This window comes from Chroicocephalus ridibundus, chromosome 7 (assembly GCF_963924245.1).
Source record: "Chroicocephalus ridibundus chromosome 7, bChrRid1.1, whole genome shotgun sequence".
Classification (NCBI taxonomy): Eukaryota; Metazoa; Chordata; class Aves; order Charadriiformes; family Laridae; genus Chroicocephalus; species Chroicocephalus ridibundus.
Window position 1 is genome coordinate 4,669,174 of NC_086290.1, and position 21,048 is coordinate 4,690,221.

General features: G+C 41.6%; 1 protein-coding gene across 19 annotated transcripts in view; it reads left to right on the forward strand.

Annotated features, from left to right (window-relative positions):
* Positions 1 to 21,048, forward strand: part of GTDC1 (glycosyltransferase like domain containing 1) — a 190,206-nt gene that overhangs the window by 76,180 nt on the left and 92,978 nt on the right. For all 19 annotated transcript variants that reach the window (XR_010071917.1, XM_063340787.1, XM_063340782.1 and 16 more), the window contains one exon: positions 19,171 to 19,338. Coding sequence is in view for 16 of the 19 variants with exons in the window: in XM_063340787.1 (XP_063196857.1) it covers positions 19,171 to 19,338 (168 nt within the window). In the remaining 3 variants the exon portion in view is untranslated. The remainder of the gene's footprint in view (positions 1 to 19,170; positions 19,339 to 21,048) is intronic.

Genomic DNA, 21,048 nt, shown 5'->3' on the forward strand with positions numbered 1-21,048 from the left:
AAAATCATATAGCTCAGGTGCAGCAACGTGGAAGAAGAAACTGTGGAGCAAAGGGAGATGCAGCTGCTGTGCTAACTGAAAGAAAACGGACAGTAATGTCCCATCGGGGCATGGGGCTTGTTCTTTATTTTGCTAATGACTCAGGAAACGTGCCCAAGAAATATGTAGAGTTCATACCACATGAAAGCAGAACTGCGAATACAGGGACTGGTGGGATGGAGTAATTCGGTCCTGTCCACCTGAAGGAAAGCCTTCCTACTTCCAGTCCAAGAAAAGAAGACAAAAATATTACAAGACTTGTTTTTGTGGTGTCAGTCTCTGCCACCGCCAGACCTTATTTGCTGGAGTGTCAGCTCGGGCTTCGGTGAGTCAGATTTGCGTTCAGCATCTGTGGTGACCCATGGATTCATGCCCTTCCATGCTCCTGCAGTTTAGTCTTCACCCTGAAATCTGGGACTGTCATAGACCAGACAGGTCTAGGTACTTAGCATGATGTCATGTCTCTTAAGCAGTTTATGGAACGGGGCGGGAATCTGTGGCAATAAACGTTTTAGACTGTTTTTGTTTGGCTTCCAAAGGAGAAGAATTTCCTTAGGTGAGAGGTTATTTTGCAAGCGACTCCGCTGTATGATGTATGGATGGTTTCAGTACGTAGGAAGGTTCTCTCCCTTCAGTGTCATAGCTTGAAATTGATACTCGCGTTTAATAGCTTTACAGATTCTTGTTTAGTTACTGGTCGTTCTTCTGAAGTGGATGACTCACTTAGCCTTCAGCCATCGGAGGTGTTCTGGCCCTCTGTATAACTCTACACACAGATTTTTGGCTCCTAAGCACCACAAGAATGCCTGGTTTTCCTTTGCATGTCTCGTTTCCTAGGGTAATATAGAGAAGGTGGATGGGAAATGAGAAAATGAAAAAAAAAAGAGTATTTTGAATAAATTTGCATCAGTACGGTTGGCTGTTGGTGCACATTTGAACTCTGTCCATTCAGTTCTCCCCTGGAAGGGTGTGCTTGGCTCTGTCTTACAGGCTGCTCTTAATATTATTGCCGCTATTATTAATATTACTGCTGCAATTACTGATGTATTATAATATTTCTAGAAGTCCATACTTCTATGTTGGTAGTTTGAATTAAGCAGCTATTTAATTCTGACAGTGGGACAGCATTTCGGATGATACAGGTGTGTTGTTTTGGTTATGTGTAGTGTTTATTTAGAAATTGGTATGAAAAAAATCATCATTTCTTCTTGATTGCCAATGTACTTGGGATGAAAAATGGCTGCTCTTCCTTCTACCCTGGCTCCAGCCCTTCACCTTCTGGATTTGCCATGCCTTGTCCTTGCTGTAGACTTGGGGAGCCGGGGAAGGGCGTAGAGAGGGAAGCGAAAATTGCCGACGCTTCAGGATTTTGGAATTTGTCTTGTTATCTGATTCCTTTTTAAGAGCATTTAAAGTAATTTTCAGGCACCGCTTGCAGACCAGTTTGCAGATGATTCCACCTTCGTTCGTCTTGGCTTTCCACACCCCTTAAACTTCTGTTTTACCATGTTCTAGCCATGTAAAATGTTAAAATTAACGTTAAAACCACTTCTGCCTTCATTGTCACCGTCTTTTCTTCCTGGCATTCCAGGCCGTGACATTGCATGTGTCCTGGGAGAGGCTTTGAAGTTCCCAGCAGATCGGCATTTCAGTATCAAGAAACAGCACTTGGTCGCGCGTTGAGATCTAAATAACTTTGCGTTGTTCTCCGTAAATGTTGATGTTTTGAACCTTGACTTTTGCAGTTGTTTTTTCCCCCCCCCCCCTCTGCTTTCTCAAGGAGGACGACTGTAGTAAGACCGTGAGCTGATTACTCCCTGTATTAGATAATCATTTCTTAATGTGGGAGGGATATTAAGAAGAATAGATGTGAAGACTCTTTATGGGATAAGGCTTAAGCACCGCTGTAAATAGGATGCGTGTTCACTTTCATGCTGAGTCAGATAGAGCTTGGCTGTTGCGGGATGAACATGCCAACACTCGGGACAAAAATCAAGGAGGTCTTCGAAAACACTGGCAGAACGTGTGGTGACTCTTCTATCTTTAAAAATTGTCCTTGTTCTCGTGATGCGTTGTCACCCTTGGATTTTAGGTGGGCAGCAGGTGGAGTCTGATTAAAGACCAGCCCTGGTTCTGTCTAGATACGTCTCTGTGAAGCACCTCTTTGTTTCCCCACATCATGCGTTTGTCTTATGATGTGTCAGTGGCAAATAATTCTGAGTTTGACTTAAAATCTAAAACAAATCATGAGTGTCCACACGCAGCGGTGGGGAAGCTGCTGGGCGAAGGGGCCGTCGGGAGGGTGGGGCAGGAGGGGCGTCGGGTGTCCTTCTGCTGGAAAGCCAGCGCATCAGTGGTCAGCCAAATCAGGGCTCTTCGGGGAAGCCTGAATCATCGTTAGAGATGAAAATACCTATTTTCAATGAAGAGACAGCTAATTTGATTGCTGGTGGGTTTTTTCCCCCACTAGTGACATTTTAAAAAAGAAACCAAAGGGGTTTTGGGGGTGACTGTTAACGTTTGTTGAAGTTTCTTCAGTGTGCCCAAATAGGCTTTTAGAAATTGGGAGTTAGCCTTGTAAAATAAGACCTTGTAAGAGTTGGGGTTTTTTTTGTTTGTTTACTTCTTGTTTGGTTGTTTTTTTGTAAAATCTTTTTCTGAACGACGTAACTAAACGCAGGACAAGGTGCTGCAGGTCTGGTTCCTGTTTAACGGAGTGTTCTAAAGGCACGGTAATCCGGAGGGTGGTCGTGAGAGGGATGGTAGTAGTAGGAAGGATAGTCATAATGACTTTATTTTGTTTTTTTAGGGTGCTGAATTTTATTTTGTTTGTGTAAGCTTCTTAAAACATCAAACTATCTGTGATAGTGTATTATCTACAGTTTTATTTTTCTACTTGTGGTTGCTGAACCCTAGAACAGCTCTCCTGTCGTTCCCAGCAGCTTGTCATAAAACTTTTCCCCCACTTAAAAAATTTTAAGAAGCTTTCATTATGAAAGTCCTTGAAATTAAGATTAAAATTATTATTTATTTTTTTTTCTTCCTGTGATGGCAAATGAATGTGTTTTTGCCATAATGGCACTTGCCCATTTTGGATTATTTTCTGCCTCTGAATATTCTGTGATTTCTTGTTAAAGTGAATGACAAGATGATGTATGACACACTTGAGATGGTATTGAGCAGGGTATAGTTGGAAAATTGCAGTGATAATTTTCTTTTTACATCTCAAACTTACAAGCCATTGAGGAGAGAGGAGAGAAAAAAAAAAAAAAAGTGTAACAGGCAACTCAAAGAGAAGCATAAGGGGAAACCTTGAAAAATTACAGGGAAATTTCCATAACAGATACACTAGTAATGCTGCTTTAATAATGATTTCCTGTCATGAACTATTTTTATCATTTGCCTGCTCTCTGACGTGGCATTCTATTTAACATTTTTGAGAGCCGGGTTTTAATCAGATTAAGCTCAAGGAAACCGATAGGTATCTGTTTGGCTCATGACTTCTGCTTCTGTTTCTGATTTAGTCACAAGACCATTGTTGCTGGAATCTTTTTTTTTTTTTTTTTCTTTCAACCCCATTTTGCTTCTACTTGCAGCCGCCGCGCGGCTCGCGGTGTGCGAGCCCGGAGGTTGCGTGCCAGGGATTTTCGGGATATAGGCGCGGGGTGCATTATGGAATTATTTTTGTAACTTAAGGAAGACTGATATGAACTCTGTCTTTTCTTCACGTGATTAAATAGCTAAAAATAGCTAGCTATTTTTAGTTTCACGTGTAGTAATGTTTCTTAGGAATAAACTCACCCAAAGCAATGTGCTAGGAAAGGCTGGTCATGAATAATGCTGCGTTCTGATCTGCTTACGTAAACCAAAAATGCTTAATGAAACGGTGGATGTTTTTGCATCGTTTCATATAGTGTGCAACATGAATAATGCTTCCCATGCAAGAGATGTCAGGAGAATAAAATAGAAATAGGTATACTTCTTGCTTTGATGTTTGCATGTTCTTCCTGTCATTTTATTACGTTAAAGCCAGCAGACAAGTTTGTAAGCAAAATTCTTGGTTGTGTTCTCCAGTGTTGTGCGTGTTCTGCAAAATTTAAGAAATGACCTCCCTCCCCCCACCCCCCCGCCTAAAAAGAGTGCTGTTTAATATTTGGGATTGTTGGTCGTGCTTGGACAGGAGTGGACTTAGCACCTCATTCAGTGGTCTCGGTGTCTTGGAGCGTGGGGGAGGACCGGCGGCCTGGCTTTTAAAAAGCACCGTCTATACGTGCTAGTGTCATTTCCAGGGCAAAAAAAACCCCGCATATTACATTTCTAATGACCTCTTTTGCCTATTGCAAATACAGATTTTTTTTTTTTTTTTTGCCCACACGGTAGAGGCGACATTCAACAGCTTGGTTTGTATTCTGTCTTCCTGCAGTTTGTTATTTATTTGGTTGACGCGCTAGAAAACTGCGAGCCTAGGAATTAATAAAGGTTATTAGTTAGTTTCCATAATAAAATTAGCTGACCTTTAAATAGGGACATTATACAGGGGATCTCTAAGTGGAAAAATGACAGAATGCATTTTTAATATGGGAGCCATTTCGCTTGCTAAATTTTACAGTCACAATATAGAAAGTCCGTGTTGTGATTCAGTGTTGCTCTTGACTGTATGTTTGCAGACAACAGGAAGTGGAATTCTTGTGTTCGAGACAGAATTTAACCCCTCGGTCCCAGTTTCTGCCACTTTTTATATTTGGTTATGTTTGAACAATAGAGAAGAACGAAGACGCAACTTAATTTCCGAAGAATGAATGTCCTTTGGAACCAACAGCGATGGGAGGTTTTTCTGTGGTTTTTATTAAGCATGATTATATGCAGATTCCTTGAGCGCTCGAACAGGCTGTCTTGGGTTGCTATCAGGCATACGTGATGTACACCCTGTAGCTGGTCAGATGCAGTTCACGGTATCAGCGTGCTATTATTTATTAATCTTTCCAGTGTGTGACTTTATCTACCATTTTAAAGAGAGACTTACCATCAAATCCAATATTGCACGTGAAGTTTATGTGCGCACCTTCCGTTTTTTAAGTTGGGAACGGGATACACCTCAAAAGGCAACTTCCTTAATCTTTTATTTATTAACGCAGGGTTTCTATTAAATAATGACATTATTAATTGTGCCATTATCTAGAAAAGATCCTATAAAGGCTTTAGGGATGCTCTGTATTTTTATTGTTAGTTTTGAAACTTTGATAATATACGTAATAATGATATCGTGGCTTGGATTTCAGATGAACTTCAGCGCAGCAGCGCAAGCAAATCTGTAGTTTTTCAAATTTTGACTCCGTCTTATAACATTTGTTGAAATCCTTACAAGATATTCATCTATTTGTAGCATCGTATAGGTCTGTCTCCCCATCTGTCTCTGTTTTTCATGGCAGCAAGGCTCTGGTACTTTTTTTTTTTTTTCCCTTTAGTACTTATTCATTGAAGCCCACTGTAATGCTGTTTCTATCATAGTTATTTGTCCAACAGCTTTTATTGATCATTTGTGATAAAATAAAAGATTTCTTCGTAGGGAGAAATTTTACCCAGCAATCAGTGAATTCGATTTAATTAGATTTAGTTTTATATGGAAGGAAAACGAATGTAATCAGAACCCATTTATGTACTACTAAATAAATAAATTACTAATGTAATGTGGTGCCAAAATCTTAGGAACATTGAAAAAAAAAAAAAATAAAGTGTTCTCACTGAATTATTTTCTGCTAGGCCAGATTCATTAAGGAATTCATACAACTTTTATATTTTAAAAGTATGGGTATGAATCTAAAGGTTCAGATTCCCTCCAAATAAATCCTTACTTAACAGGATATCCCTGAGACTTTTTTCTTTTCTTTTTTTTTTTTTTTTTTTTTTCCTTCCAGTATTGGCAGCCTGACTAAAATAGTCTCATCTGGTTTAACTAAAAATCTTTGCATTACTTGGCGGTGGTTTCTTTTGTACGTGGTGCTTAGAGCTCATTGAAGCTCAAACGGTACAGGAAATGCAAATCATGCAAATCATCCTCGCGCTGACGATGTACAGTGGCGTGATTGAGCAGCAGTACGTATGGCTCGTGGGCTGACCACATGAAAGAAGTCATTTAAAGACCAGATGAACCCAAGCTGGGTTAAGTTAGGCTATGTGTGAGCTTCAAAGCTTATAGAATAGCATCCTTTTTAAAAATAAATTTATTTTATTAATAACACCTGCGCCGAGTTCTTAAACAGTGAGAACATGTATAGATGAACGTTACATTAAATATATGCCGTACTTAAATCAGAAGGGCAAAATTGTAATTTTTGGGGAAATTCAGGTATGCGTTCCCGTCGGTGGAAGCAGACCGCAGCCTAATGCACTGCAAAAAAAAGTCCGGTTTGTGTTTGTTGTACATAAAAGCCCAACTCTTCTCTGCCTTTCAGGTAAAAATGAAAATAAATGGAAGATAAAAGGGGATTTTTGTCTGTGCAGAAGGGTTAAGAACAGGCTGGCTGTAAGTGCTTGTGAGTGGAGAGAAGAGGGAGGTTGGGTGCTTGCTGCTTCGAATTTCTCTGGGAACTTAGGAAAAAAAAATCCTGCTCTTTTTTTTTTTTTTTTTTTTTTTTTCCTCCCCATCTTTCTGAAGAGCTTTTTCTGTAGTTTCGGGGCCGTATCCTTTCCGTAAAGCTGAGCCCTCACTGCGACCCTCGGAGGTGGTGTGGTTGGGTGCAGCTGTGGTGGGAACCGCCGGCTCCATCCAGCCGCTCCTGGGAGGTGGTGGATGTGCAAAGACCTATAGGCACAACCTGAGTGACGTTGCTGGTAAAAATTGCAAATAGAATAATAGGCATTTTTCATAGTAGCCTTGCAATAAAAAGAGAGTGGGTGGGACATTCTTAAAAATGTTGTTACTTCTTACCGTTCATTGGTGGTACTCCGTAGGGCTGGCTCTTCTGCTTCTAGTAAGAGTCTTACTTCTTACAAGTGTTTGGGGTTTTTTACAGCCCTCATTCACTGTTCTTTGGTGTTTTGATGTTTTTAGAAGTTGAGATTCATTCAAGTAATGTAACATGACACAAAGCTGGAAAATTTCAGTCTGGAATGGTTTCTGTGTAATCTTGCTTAATTGTTCCTCGAAACAGTAGCCCTTAGGAGGTCCATGGTGGGGACTGTTCGGGACACTGCACTGCGTCACCCTGATGGATGTCGTTTGGGCTTGGTGTTCTTCATTAGGCCACTGCTCCTCCTTGTTTTTGTACTTTCTACTAATATTTGCGTGTAGTTTATCCAAAGGAGCAAGAAGAAAGGAAGAGATTAATTTTTATACTTTATCTACTGGTTTGCTTCTGTCTCATCACGTCAATCCATAGGTCAGAAAGAGAAGAGGGAGTTTTCCCATAGATATATATATATGTAAATATTTATTTATTAAACCACTAACTATATTCCTTTCTTTAATATCGTATATGAAGCCAAGAGGAGCATTTTCCCCCTCTTGGTGTTCCTGCAGGCTGGGGCAGCTCCCACCACGCTGAGCACGTACAGGCGGTGATCGTAGGGCTTAATGGGGAATTTTGGGTTCAGTTGGGGCTGGAATGGTGAAATTCCTTCCTTCCGCGAGGTTTGTTTGTTTATTCATTTCTTTTTAAGAAAAGAAATAAAGGTGAATGAACGGATGGCATCCTGAAGTCAGCGCAAGATGCTGGCGAAAGGAACATGGTAAATAAATACTGTTTTCCTGAGCCAGTTTGTGGAGTCATCCCTTACGGGGGATTTTCGCGAGAATTCTTCTGGCACGGGCTTCTGGGCACGCGTTTGTACATCCAGCACGCCCTTAGTATTTTAATAGAAGCTGGAATTTACATTGCAGATAATATTAAATTATCCTTTATACTCGGTGCGAGAAACGCCAAGATGCAGGAGCTCCCAGAGAAAGCAGAAAAGAAATTTTACTACTTGTATCTATAATAACTTAATGTAATTTAATATCCATTTCAGTGTTTGACAGGAAGTAGAGCTTACTTAAATATTTGTACCTAAGAGCACAGGGCTGTATAAAGATCTTTGAATTTTGAAGTTAATTTGTTTCTTCCAGCAATATATAGGGAGATATACAGAAAATTAATCCCATATGATTGTATAGCTACCAGCGCTCCAGAACTTTTTTGGAAATCCTTTCCAAAGAACATCGCCGGTCATCTCAACAAACAGCTTGAGTAAAGTTTCCTTTTCGGGAGCCCCTGAAAGGTTTTACGTGTAGTACAAAGGCATCGCTGGAAAAACGGGGTTATTTGGAGACCTCGGCCAGAACTGTGTCACTTCGCTCCGTTTTTGCAGCTATGAAAGCGTCTCGGCCGGCCGCCTCCAACGGATTTTTAGCTTTCTGTGGCCGAGAGAGGCACGAGCTTTTCCCAATAACAAATTAGCTGTTGTCAACAATTTTCCTGGCCGCGGTTTAAATAGGTTAATTCAGAATGCGGTGCAGTTTTGTGGCGGAATTTGATAAAAGTGCAGGAAATATACGTGTGTATAGGATGTGTGTGCGTGTATATCTGTGTGCAGGCAAACGTACGTGTACTGTTGGTGCCTGAAAGTACCATATCTGAAAACACCGAATCACTGCATACGGTCCCATGAAGACAACATTTAATTCTAGGACGTCTCTCAGGTTACTGCGGTGAGCAGGGTCCCTAAGATATGTAGGTAGATTGATAATATATAAGTTGATTAAATCACTAGGCCGTGACGCTCGTTTATCTTCGACTCTCTTGGGCTGCTGAGTTGCCACCTTGGCCCTGGTTCTCTTTGTGGCCCTCTAAGCAAACTTTGGCCTCAGTTTCTTAATCTTAAAGATTAGAAAGCATCTAGAATCTTCTTCTGACTTTGTTCTGTATGAGTTCAACCCGAGGCCTGTATTTCTCCTGCCTGTTACTGAGGAATAGTGGGCATTCAGCACTGGATGCTTTATTTGGTGATAAAAGGAATTCAGAAGTTTCAAGATACCGGAGCTGCATATGAGAGGCGTTGAGAAAACATAATTTGTAAAATATCTGGAAGCCTAAAAGTGTTGTCATTAGCTTATTATTTTATTATTGGATTTTTCCACGCCCAAATGCCAAAATGCCGCAGCATTGGGGTTCGGTTTGCTTACTTGTGTTGTAAAAATTGACTTCAACGTGACTGTGAATGGCTGGTGTAATTGTTAACCCTGCGCAACGCCCAGCCAGGAGCTGGAGACCATTTTAAAAAAAAAATGGGCAAAAGGCTTCCCTTTCGGAACTGTCAAATTCTCCCACCGTTTTAGCCCATTCTCTTTTTCTTTGAATTCTCTCCTCTATGTCCCTGCTCTTGCTTTGGTCCCCCGCGTGCCATGTCCAAACTGCCGTGCCCAAGCTGCAGAGCTGAGACCTTTTTATTCCGTTTCTTTTGCTGGCGGCTTTGTGGATAGAGGCCTGTTACGATAACACGAGAAATAAAATGATAGGACATCAATACAGATTACACTTAAAATCACGTTATGTAAATGGAAATAAAACAGCTCATGGTATATGCCAGGCATGATGCAAGTTTTCTTTAATAAATATATGACTGAAGGGTTACATTCAATCCAAATGCTCCCCTTTGTGATCTCTAGCCATGTTTGTAGAGAAACCTCCCTTAAAGCACTTAAAGCTTAATTCGGAACAGACAAAACAATTATTTTTTGAAAGTCTGATGAAATATGTTTGGCAGCTTTTGAATTTAGGGGAGTGTTTGTCTCACTTCTTTGAAACCTCACGTCAGCCGGTCACTCAGGCATTTCGGTGTAACCGTTCGAATCTGGTAGCGAGCGTGGGCTTTGCCGAGTTAAAAAATGACCTCCTAAGAAAGTCCAGAGGCTGAAAATAGTGTGTAATACGTGAAGACCGGCATTTTCCTTATGCTTTTGAATATTGGCCTACCTGCTGTCCCTGCGTGTTTGGTGAAGTGCTGGTTGATAAATACCTCCATGCGGGTGGGGGTTGGATCCTCCAAATACAGGTCTGGAGGCTCTTAAGCATTAAACAGTCTAATTTCTTAGGGAACAGAAGAGTCACTTTATCTTCTGTAAGTACAAATGATGTACGTTTGCGCACCAAGGTGCGGCTGTTTCTTACGGGAAGGGCAGGAAGAAGATGGACACTCCACAACATAGTTTTATAGATGAATTATTTCATGAACGCAGAGCAGAAGCATTGACATTGTAGTTCTGATTGCTGGATCACTGACCACATGGAAGAGTTTCCTCAGTTTATATTAAGGCAGGAAAGTTGCCACTATGCCACAGCAACAAATATTACAGATGTGTGAAGAGCAGTTGGGAGAAATAAATATTTCCACTTTCCTTATATATGTATTATCTTAAATATTTGAGTAAGGTACAATTTTTATATATGTGTATGAAGGAGTATGCGCTTTGTGAATATACATTAAAATCACTAAGTTATTCCTAATGTTCTGTAGCGCTGCCTGCTCCTGACAAACATCTGATACGGATCATATGCCTCTAAAAAGAGAAGTTCCTCGAGCAAAATATCCCCATGAAAACAGGTTGGAGATACTCACATTCTCTCGCTCGCTCTCACTCGCGTGTTACATTTTGGCACGTTGTAGAAGCAGGTAGCATATCTACTACCTGCTGTTGAAAGTGTTGAAGATACTGAATTATTTATTCCATCTTCTGCACTATCCAAACTCGTTTTGGGTAGTTTGACACATCTCGGTCTTCCATATGGATACTTCATGGTGACAGAGTTGCCAGCTGCTCAGGTTTTGTGACAGTCTGAGTTTTTTCGAGGACTGTATTAGTTTTCTGGGAAGAATCCTGCTTTTCCTGAGGTCCCCATTTGTGGGCAGTAGTTAGGCCTTGGGCTGATGCTCTGGAGTGAGAGGTTTTTTTTGGAAAATTAGCTGAAAGCTTCCATAAAAATATTTTTTTAAAGGATGTTTATGGATTGTGTGAGATGAAATCAGAGTCATGGCGTATAAGAAAAATGTGAAATCCATTTGCTGAGAAAACTAAGTTCCTTTTAACGATGGTCTTCAGATTTGTAAAAAAGTGTTTAGATGTCAAGGTGCGTAAAACAACGTACAAACCAGGCTAAAGTACTTTGAAGAACAGGATTTTTTGAACATTTGAAATGTAAAACGCCTAGCCAGTTCGCTGAGAGCCTGCTCGTCTCTGCGATTGTGCAGAGCGAGTGGGGCTTCTGTTGTTTTTAAATACAAAATGTGTAAGCTTGAAAAACCGGGAGAAGATTTGAGTTTTGGGTTTGCCAAAACTTTTTAAAATAAGGGATGATCAGTCGTTGTTTTACTTTACCGTTCATTCATCCGGGCATCTATTCCTATAAACCTTTTTAAGGGAAACTCCCACTGCTTTGGCGCGTCTGTGCTGCGCTGAGTTTGATTCCCCTTCGGTGCAGTGAGGTCCACATATCCGTGATGTTGTTCTGTCTCTTCTGTGTCATCCTGGATCCAGACTGACACCGGCTGATGTGAAGCAGTGGTCCTCACAGTTTGTTTTTCAGATTCGCTACGGAATAGCGGTGGTGTTACGTGTAATCTTAGGACTTCTCCGTGTTGCTCCGACCTCTTGGGCGTGTTGTGTTTTTCATGCCAGTCATTTGACAGGTTTGGTTTTTCTCCAGAGCTGGACAGATAAGACACCCAATGAAATGAATTTACAGACTTTAAAACAATAAATAATGCTATTTAAATGTTACCTAATGGAGTAGAACAGCAGTTTTACGAGTCTTTTTCTTTGAAAACTCTTTTCACTGTGTATCACTGCATCCTGCGTATTTACCCACGGTGAATTTGTTGCCTTCAGACACCGTCCTTTCTTTTTCTTCTTACTTTCTTTGTCTTGCTCCATTGCGGCATATATTTGGGCAGAGTTAGTCCGTACATCTCTCACGGCTGCTTTTCACTAGTGGGTTGTTCTGATTTGCTTATGTTTGGCTCTAATAAGTTTTCATGGCGTTCTCCTTCCCCCCCCCATCACCGCAGATAGAGCTGCTCGGTCTCGACCTCTCCCTTCATGGGAGCAGAGAGGACGATGTAGCCCATGGTGAGCAATCTGGCCACTAAAATAAGAATGTGCATCTGTCAGTAATTAATTGAAGCCAAATTTAATTACAAATCAGGGAAAAAAAATAGTGCCACGCACTTAATAAAATTCAAGAAGCTTCAGTGCGGTTGCCTAAAAACCAAAGCAATCCAAGCAAAATACTTCCCCCTCAAACGTCTAAAACCCTTGCCTGGGAGAAGAGTCTCTTTGGAGCTTACTTCTTGAAATTAAGTAGAAATAGAAAAGTGGTTTTAACTGTTTACACGTCCTTTTTGGTATCTTTCTGAGTTAAAGGTCATTGAAAATAGTTGTACTGAAGGCCAGTTCTTAACCAATTGTGTCAGCTGGGAATCTGGCCCCCAAAACTGGATTCTGAGATCTGGTTGTACGTAAACATTCTGATCAGCTGGTTGAAATAAAAATTCCGAGGGATAGGCAGGAATTGAGAGAGAACCCAAATAATTTACAAATGAAATAACGCATTTAGGTGACCTCTTGAATGTTTTAAAGGCGGGAGGTTTGCTGTTGCTCAGCTTCAGCCCCGTTCCAGTGTTGCTGGCTAACACCAGTGGGGCGCCCAGGTTGAGATGGGAGGTCCTCAAAAATTCTACCCATGGTCCTAACAGAGGTCTGAAGATCTGGGTGGCACGAGGAGACCCAGGGAAGGGTGGGACATGCAATAGCGGGGCTGGAAACGCAGCCCCCTTTTAGCCCAGCCGTGTCAAACAGCAGATGTTTTGTTTGGGGTATATGAAGAAGGGGAAAATGCAGTAAATTCTTTTGGAAAACGTAACTAAGGTCTGTCACGGTAGGAACGAGAATGTCAGCTGTAGTCTGAAATAACAGACTATAAAATGAGGGAGGGAGAATGCATTTGTAAAGCAAAATATCAAAAAGGGATTGGCAATCGGAGTTCAAAACAAGCTATTCCTTTCTGCTGTGTTTTACCATACAAGAGAAACCCCGAATCCGAAACTATTGAACTGGAAGCAGCCATGAATATTTATCACCGTGTACTATATGTACATACAGTAATTACAGCAAGAGGAAAAAATATTTTTCTTTACAATTAATATTTGTAAACGTTTATGGAAGTATATAACAAATAAATAAGACAAACACATGGCCTAATTAAGATGAAAGGCATGACAGCCCTTGTGATTTGTTCTGAAAAATAAAGAACGTTAAAATAGTAAGACTTAATTATTTCTGTAAACATTTCAAATTATGCTCTATCTAGAACACCTTAATTTATGAGATATATATTATAATATCTATAAGCATTTTTGACATTTGTACATTCCATGTCAAAAAAATTATGGTTAATTTATTATTTATTATACTGTATACTGTCACATTATCACTTATTAGTATTTATTGTTCAGAAATTCAGAGTCATCTATTGTTTAATGGGAAATGGAAAAGCATTTTATATCTGATTGCAATTTGTGTATTCTTGGTCTAGCGATAAAAATGTAACTTCTGCAAGTTGATCATATAAAAAATGCGTGTAATAATAAACAAAAATAACTGGTCTGTTTAACATTCCAGGCATTAATAATGCTATTTGATATACACTTTACATTTGAAAAATAGCTTAAAGCCAAATTCAGGACCTGCCTGAATTCTGGGTTGAAATGAAGGCAACTGTGTGATAGTGGATGAGATGGAGGAACCAAAGCCCTCAGGTTTTTTTCTTGGGGAGCTCGAAGACACCGTGGTCTTTGAACCCCTGGTTTCATAGAATGGTTCAGGTTGGAAGGGACCTTAAAGATCCCCTAGTTCCAACCCCCTGTCCTGGGCAGGGACACTTTCCCCTAGACCAGGCTGCTCAAAGCCCCGTCCAGCCTGGTTTCTCAAGGTGGATGTGTTTTATGGTCATACTTTTGATCTTCTCCTTGCTCTGTATTTCTCCGATGTTTAAGGAGGCAACGTATCGGAGCACTGCTCAGTGCCGCTTCTCCCACCCCTGCTGGCCTTCACCAGAAGGATGAGCTGCCCCTGATCTCACTGCAAAAGGTTCCCCATAGCTCCTCTTATTTGCTATAAAATTTTGGTTGGTTTCTGATCATCTGGAGAAAACGTAGCCCTCGGCAGTGGTGTCACTGTGTTCTGTGTTTTGTGGTTAGTGATGACAATTTGTTGGGTTTTAGCGCCCGTGTGGTCTTAGGTGGCAATATGACTTCACTCTACTGAGCGCACAAGAACCATGCCCGGAATAAAACCGTATTTGGGGTAAAAATCTGAGGGTTTAAGACTCTGCTATAGGACATTAGGCCTGCCAGTTGAAATTTCAGGAAAAAGAAATGTGCTTATATAGACAGTATAATCTGGGGCTTGGTGAGAACAAAGCGGTCAATGCCTTGTGAGAGGTATGGTGGGATTTGATGCTTCCGAGTGCGCAAGGTTTTAGTTCTAGATCGGTGCAAAGACACTTCTTTCAGCATCACGCTCCCCTCCTGGAGGACGGATGAATGTCAATTCAGTCAGTGCCACCTAAGGAACAGGTATTTTTCAGTACCTGTTATCCCCCTAAAAGGCTCATGTTTGTCACGATATCCAAATCTGACTCTGTTTTATCGTAATACGGCACGTGGCAAACGAAGAGCGCTTGTACCTCCTTCCTGGATGGCCAGATCTTCAATCATAAACTCATTTTCCTGTGAAGGTAGTTGTTTTGCAGCAGGTGTTTGTGACCTTGGATTTCATTTGCGGTGCAGGAGGGTCCCTATCGCTACTGCAGGATCGTACCCTTCGTCATCCCCTTTCTCCATGGAGAGCTGGGTTACCTCTGCTGCCCTGCAAACGGTGGCCGTGGCCATCAGGCCTTCGTGCCGGCAGAGCTTCCGCCAGACAGAGGGAATATTCCAGCCCAAATCAGGTGCTGTTTTAAACTCGCTTTGTGCTGTAAGCCCGGTGAATTGGAGAGTTCAGCCTCCATATCCATAGATACATAAATATGCACTGTGTGGTCTCCCAAGGGGAAGGCAAAATGTGTTTTTAGTTAAGTTGCATGGGAATTTAATTGAAAGATTTAGGGCAATGCCTTAAAAGAGTAAATCATGGTTACGTGACACAAAGAAGATTTATAAAGCAAAATAAAAATACTCTAGCACCTTTACTTTTATAATTTGGTTGATACAAATGGAAACCTATATTAGTCATTTTGTGCGCTCGTAATAAAAAAAAAAAAGTAAATGCTTTTATATTTTACTGATTTTCAGTCCTTTGGTGTAAAATAGCGGGGAAGACAACAGCAAAGGTCAGAGCGTTCTCTGGACATATCACGGCTCTGAAATGCAAGCACGCTCAGCTTCCCTCCCGTGAATGTTTGTATGAATTAAGCACACGCTTAACTTAATTCACGTAAGTAGTTCCTCAGAAGTCAGAAGGACTATTAAGCGCTTCAGATTAAGCACAAGCTTAGTGTAAGACCGGAGCTTGTGGGGATGGTGGCCCTGAAAGTTGGCCGGCCTCCAAGGCGGTGGTGGGGCTACCGCCCGTGCGATGGCCACGCTCTGTGGAAGAAGGTCATTTGTAACACAGGAAAAAGACCTTGGGGGATATTTCGGAGAGGAGAGCTAGGGCAGCCGCGTTCCAAATGTGACCTTCAGCGCGGGTTTTGCGGGGATTCGCACAATATATTTATTGAAGAGTACTGTATATATTATGCGTTGTAGCGTTGATAGGTCTAGATAAGAATGCCATAATAGCAGTTGAAATGTAGGGGGGTTTTGTGGGATAGTAAGTTAATGAGGTAGCTGTTAATTTGAATTTAGCAGACGTTTTAAATATAGGTTTCTCTTACAGAGACAAAAGTTGCAATTTAAAGCTCTTTGGTGGTCTAAAAACAGCTTAATTCTCTAGTAGCATGGTAATAAGTACTAATCCAGCTTATACAGTGATTGTAGTATGTCATGTTTGTGAAAGATTGCCTAACTCTGCTTTCTCTGGGTTTTATGTTAATTTTTTTAAATTAAACATAAAACCTTATAACATCTTTATGCTGAGATAAACTGTTCAATTTAAGTTGTGCTCAAGCAGCAGCTGTCAGGAATTATCATGTTTCGAGCGTTCTTGCCATCACCTTGTGTCTCTACCTCCCGGATACACTCCGCGGGATGATAAACCTCACCTTGTTAGGATTTATTATTTAAATAATAACCCGAGGTAAAATGAAAGTTGATGTCACACGGAATGACAACTGACATATATTTATGTCGCGTGTTACATTATAATAAACTTTCCTTTCTTCCCCTTGTAAGAGGTGTTAAGTGGGAATACTCCAGCGTATCCTCCGGTGCCCTGCGGGAGTCCATCAGCCCCGTGCGTGGCTGCTGGGTGGGCACGTTCGCGGGGGCTCGTGCCGTCAGGTGTTATTTCAGCTTCTAATGCCGGAGAAATCGGTTATCGCTGGTAGCGAGCAGCTTTTACGCCAGTAAAGAAACAGGTATAAGAGCATCTCATTTGTTGGGTTACATTCTGGCAATGCTGCGAAGTAACGGAAGCGAATCCAGAAGGGCGTTTTCTAATAATATTGCCACTTTAAGGGTTTTTTCTTCTCTTATTTTTTTCTGTAAGAAATGTAAGCTGTGTCGTTTTGGGCTCTAAATCTGAATTTGCTGGTAATCGCAACAGTTTTCTCTTGACGCTGGTTTATTGATGAGCTGGGCAGCGATAAGGGATCTGCTTGTTAATGGAGTCTTAGCCCTTCCCATTTACAGTGGAGAAAATTCGGGTCTACCTCGTGCAAGCTTTCCAAGTTTTTGACCTTTTTTGCCTTACTGGAAGCCAGCCTCCAGCTCTCTAATGATGCTCTTGAATCCTCCGGTTTGTCTAAGCCGGTACTGCAATCGTTATTGTCCTTTCCTGTGGATATACCCGGCTTTTTTTCATATTCCTCTCTTTAGTTATTCCTTTGTCCATCTGAGCGAGTTCAGCTATTTCAGAGCTTCGCGATCTTGTCCCAGCTTAAATCTTGGATCTCCTTTCTCATCGTGCTCCCCGTTGCCCTTTTCTCTCCATCAGTCCTGTTACCCTTGGCACCCCGGCTGTCTTCTCTTCCCGCTCTTGCTGCCGTGTCTTACTGCTTCCCATGTTCTCAATCCCAATGTGCCATCTTTTTTTTTTTTTTTTTGCTCTCTTCATTCAAACGCAGCCCAGTTCACAGACGCCATCCTGCAGCAATTCCGTTTTCTTCCTAACTCCTCGCAGAAAAAGATTTCCTGAAAAACCACTAAAGGGAAGGATAAGCTGTAATGCAATCCAGAAATAGCCAAAAATTTCCCAAGCAGCCCTTTCGTCTCGTTTTTGTACTACCTGGGGTATGTTTTCTCCTCTTTGTGCTTTTCTTTGCCGCTCCAGCGCGGAACTCGCAGCCGGCTCCGCGCAGGGGTATTGCATCGCCCCAAGGAAGTTTTCCTGCCTCTGCTTCGAGTCTGGCGCCCAGGTCGTTACGAGGTCCAGAGGTTATTACTCTTCGTGACAAATAAGTGATGACTTACGTAAAACTATTTTTTTTTTTTTTTTTTTTCCTCTTGGTATGGCTCATAATAAACCCGAGCTCGTACCTTAATTGGCATTCTGCTTGACAGTCCCTTTAGAACGATCAAATATTTGATGAACAAGGCAATAACATTCATCTCTTACTTGGGTAAGCCTTTCAGATTAGCATTGACTCAAGTTGATGAAGATGGATACAGGATCTGTGCTCTAGGAAGTGTTTGCTCTGTAGATACAGATTATCTAAGAATGGCGTCTGTTAGCATAGGTGATATTACGATATATATTTGGGGAAGTCCATATGCGTTTTAAGGTTGACGGCCAGGATCAGAAGTTTTTAATGGTAGTGCTGTCAGTTTGGCAGTAAGCTGGAACATGAAATCCCTGGAAAAATAGGAATAAAATAGGATTGAAAATAGGAATAAAAGTAGGAAAAAATAGGAAAGATCTTAAAAGAATTAAACATTGCATAAATCAACTCGGAATCCGAACCACTAAAATGGTGGATAGCAAAAAAAAAAAAAAGTCAGAAACATGCTGTGTTGAGAAGTAGTTTATTAACACTTAATGTTTTATGCGCAATAAACACCGGATCTCAATATTTAATTTTTTTTTAGTCCCTTATAATAAGTATCTACGGTTCTGCAGTTCTCCGTAGGTTCAGGATTCAGTTTGGAAAGCGACGCTAGCAGGGGGACAGGAGGTGCTCGCATATTTTTTTGGTGAAATGCGGGGAAATCTGCCACCGGTTACAGTAGGGTCACGATTTCGTATTAGGCATTTAAATACCCTCGTTTTCTGATAGCCTGGTATGTTGTACGCCGCTGCGATGGCAACTCGTTAGCGTTGTTTGTGCCGGCTTTACGTAATTGAAGGATGTGCGCAGTGCCGTAGGCTGCGGAATAGTCGGAGTGCTCTGGCAATGCTGGGGTGCAAGGGTAGAAACAACATTTCATTACAGAGGCTACCTAATAAAAATGTGAAAATAAAACAGAAAAAGGGGGGGGGGGGGAAGGAAACCAGACCATACTAGATAAGTACACTGCATAAATCAAAAGGGTTTATGTCATAACACGAACATGTGCCATTCCTGCTCATATATTGAATTTCAGTAGTTGGTTGCATAAAGAAGTAAAGTGTAATGAAACTGGCAAGCAAAGTATTCCCTAGTCAGCCTTATCTTTGTTCCATTTGTCCTTCAGATACAGCTTTTCTTGCCTTTTTCAATAAAACCCATCCAGTTTTTTTTTTGTTTTGTGTTTTGTTTTTTTGTTTTTTTATTTTTTTATTTTGCATCTCTCTGTAACAGAGCTGGGAAGACCAATGAGATTCGGTGCTTTTCTAGTTGGGTTCTTAGCAGCTGCTTTTTAAGAGATCAAAACTTCGAACGCTGCTCCGTGGTATTAAGGCTTAGCTATTGATGTGTCCCTATAGGGGTGATGTTTTTCTTGGGGAGGGGGGAGAAGGGGAAGGGGTGACCCCTGCGAGCAGGCTCACCGGCGCTCAACACTGCTCTCCTTGTTTTCCAGGATCCTCTTCGCCAGCTCGGTCCTTAACCTGGCTGAACTCGCCGCCCTCCGCCCTGACCTCGCCAAATTGAAAAAGGTCCTCTACTTCCATGAGAATCAATTGGTGTATCCTGTCCAGAAATGCCAGGAAAGGGACTTTCAGTATGGATACAACCAGGTTCTTTCATGGTAGGTGTTTTCCCGCACCGCTCCACGTTATTTAAGGTGTCCTTCTGTCTACAACCGCGCAGCATCGTAAGCCCGATGCGTCCGTATAAACGATGACCCTGTAGCAGACCGAGGTACCAGCAGAGTCTCGAAGAGAGGTTAATGAAAGTGCTGTGGCAGAAACAATCTGCTCTGCAAACTCATCTCAATTTCTCCTATGAAGTCCACCGACGCTACCTTGGGCTGCCGTGCCGTCCCCCTTCCTGGTGGGGATTTTGACCCGAGGTGCTTTGTTTCACAGCTGCTTCGCAAAGCCGCAGCTAATCGGCTCTTGCTTGGCCGTAGCTTTTACTGCATCCAACTGAAATTATATAGCGGGTTTTAGGGAAATAAACAGAAATTAAAATGTACTGCAGCACTTCCCTTCTGAAGAGAGGGCAGTAAACATACCAGATAAATCCTTATATTTCTTTCATCTAGTATTCAGAAATTGTGCGGCGCTAAAATACCCAGACGTTTTAAAGGCTGCGGTCCTTTATTGTTGCTAAAAACAAATGTATTCCTCGAATCTGAGTTAATGAAAGAAGTTAATAACAGCAACGCTGAAAAGCTTTGTGGTTAGGCACTGTACGAGCCGAGGCGAAACAGCAAAAACTCCGTTGTGTTGAACTGAAATAAATTCATTTCCGTGATCTTTCTCGCCTGTCTGCTAGGAGGAGAGTTATTAGGAATAGGGATTGAGTATTTTCAGGTACAAGTTGAGCTTTTGCATCCTTACGATATAAGCCAGTTGACATTGAAATTCCTCAGGTAATGATCTGTGTTTACGCTGGCCGTTCTGTAGCTGCTTCCACAGCGTTTGCAACACGTTTCATTTACGGAGCAGTAACGATGGGAAAGCGTCGTGAAAGATCTTTTGAAAACAGTAGCAGCCATTTCCCGATTTTATAACAAAAAGATGTGGGTTTTGGCACCGGGGCGAGGAATATTTTGTCTGTATATGTATTTTGCTTTCTCGTGGCGGTTATTTTTCACACATCTATTGTAAGCTGCCATAAATTTATCCGCAAAATGTGCATTTTGAAGATAATAAAAAAAATTCTTTTGCCTTTAAAAAACCCCCACGTCTATAGATGCTCCATTCTGTGCCCATCAGCCTCCAAGAGCTTCTCCATGTAACGGTGGAATATTCATCTTCCCTTTTTCTTGCTACAGAACCCCCATTTTTAACAGCAGATAGAAGCCGTCTCCTCTGTACTCTCTGCAACTACCTAGTGGTCATCTGCAAAGAAATGCCGGCTTCTAAATCCCTTAGAAACGCTAGAAGTGCAAAAATGTATCTTTCCAGTTTTGCATAGAGATTTTGGAGATGATTAGAATTACAGCACTTCGAATCTTCAGGTTGGTGCTTTGGATAATTAAAGAGAGAGACACGGTTTTTTCCCTCCCTGATGCTTCTATAGAATAAATGTAATAAAGTCAGGCTTTTCAGTGGTGCCTGAGGTTTTTTTAGCTGCTCGGGCGGTGATGGTGATGGGATCTTTGTAATTTGACAGGGATATTCAGAACCTCTAGGAAAAAGCTGGTCAGATAAGGCTTCATGCACGAGAGAAGCAGCGATGGTGGTGGTGGGGCTACCAAGATGATGAGGGGACTGGAACACCTCTCTTATGGAGAAAGGCTGAGGGATTTGGGTCTCTTCAGTCTGGAAAAAAGACGCCTGAGGGGGGA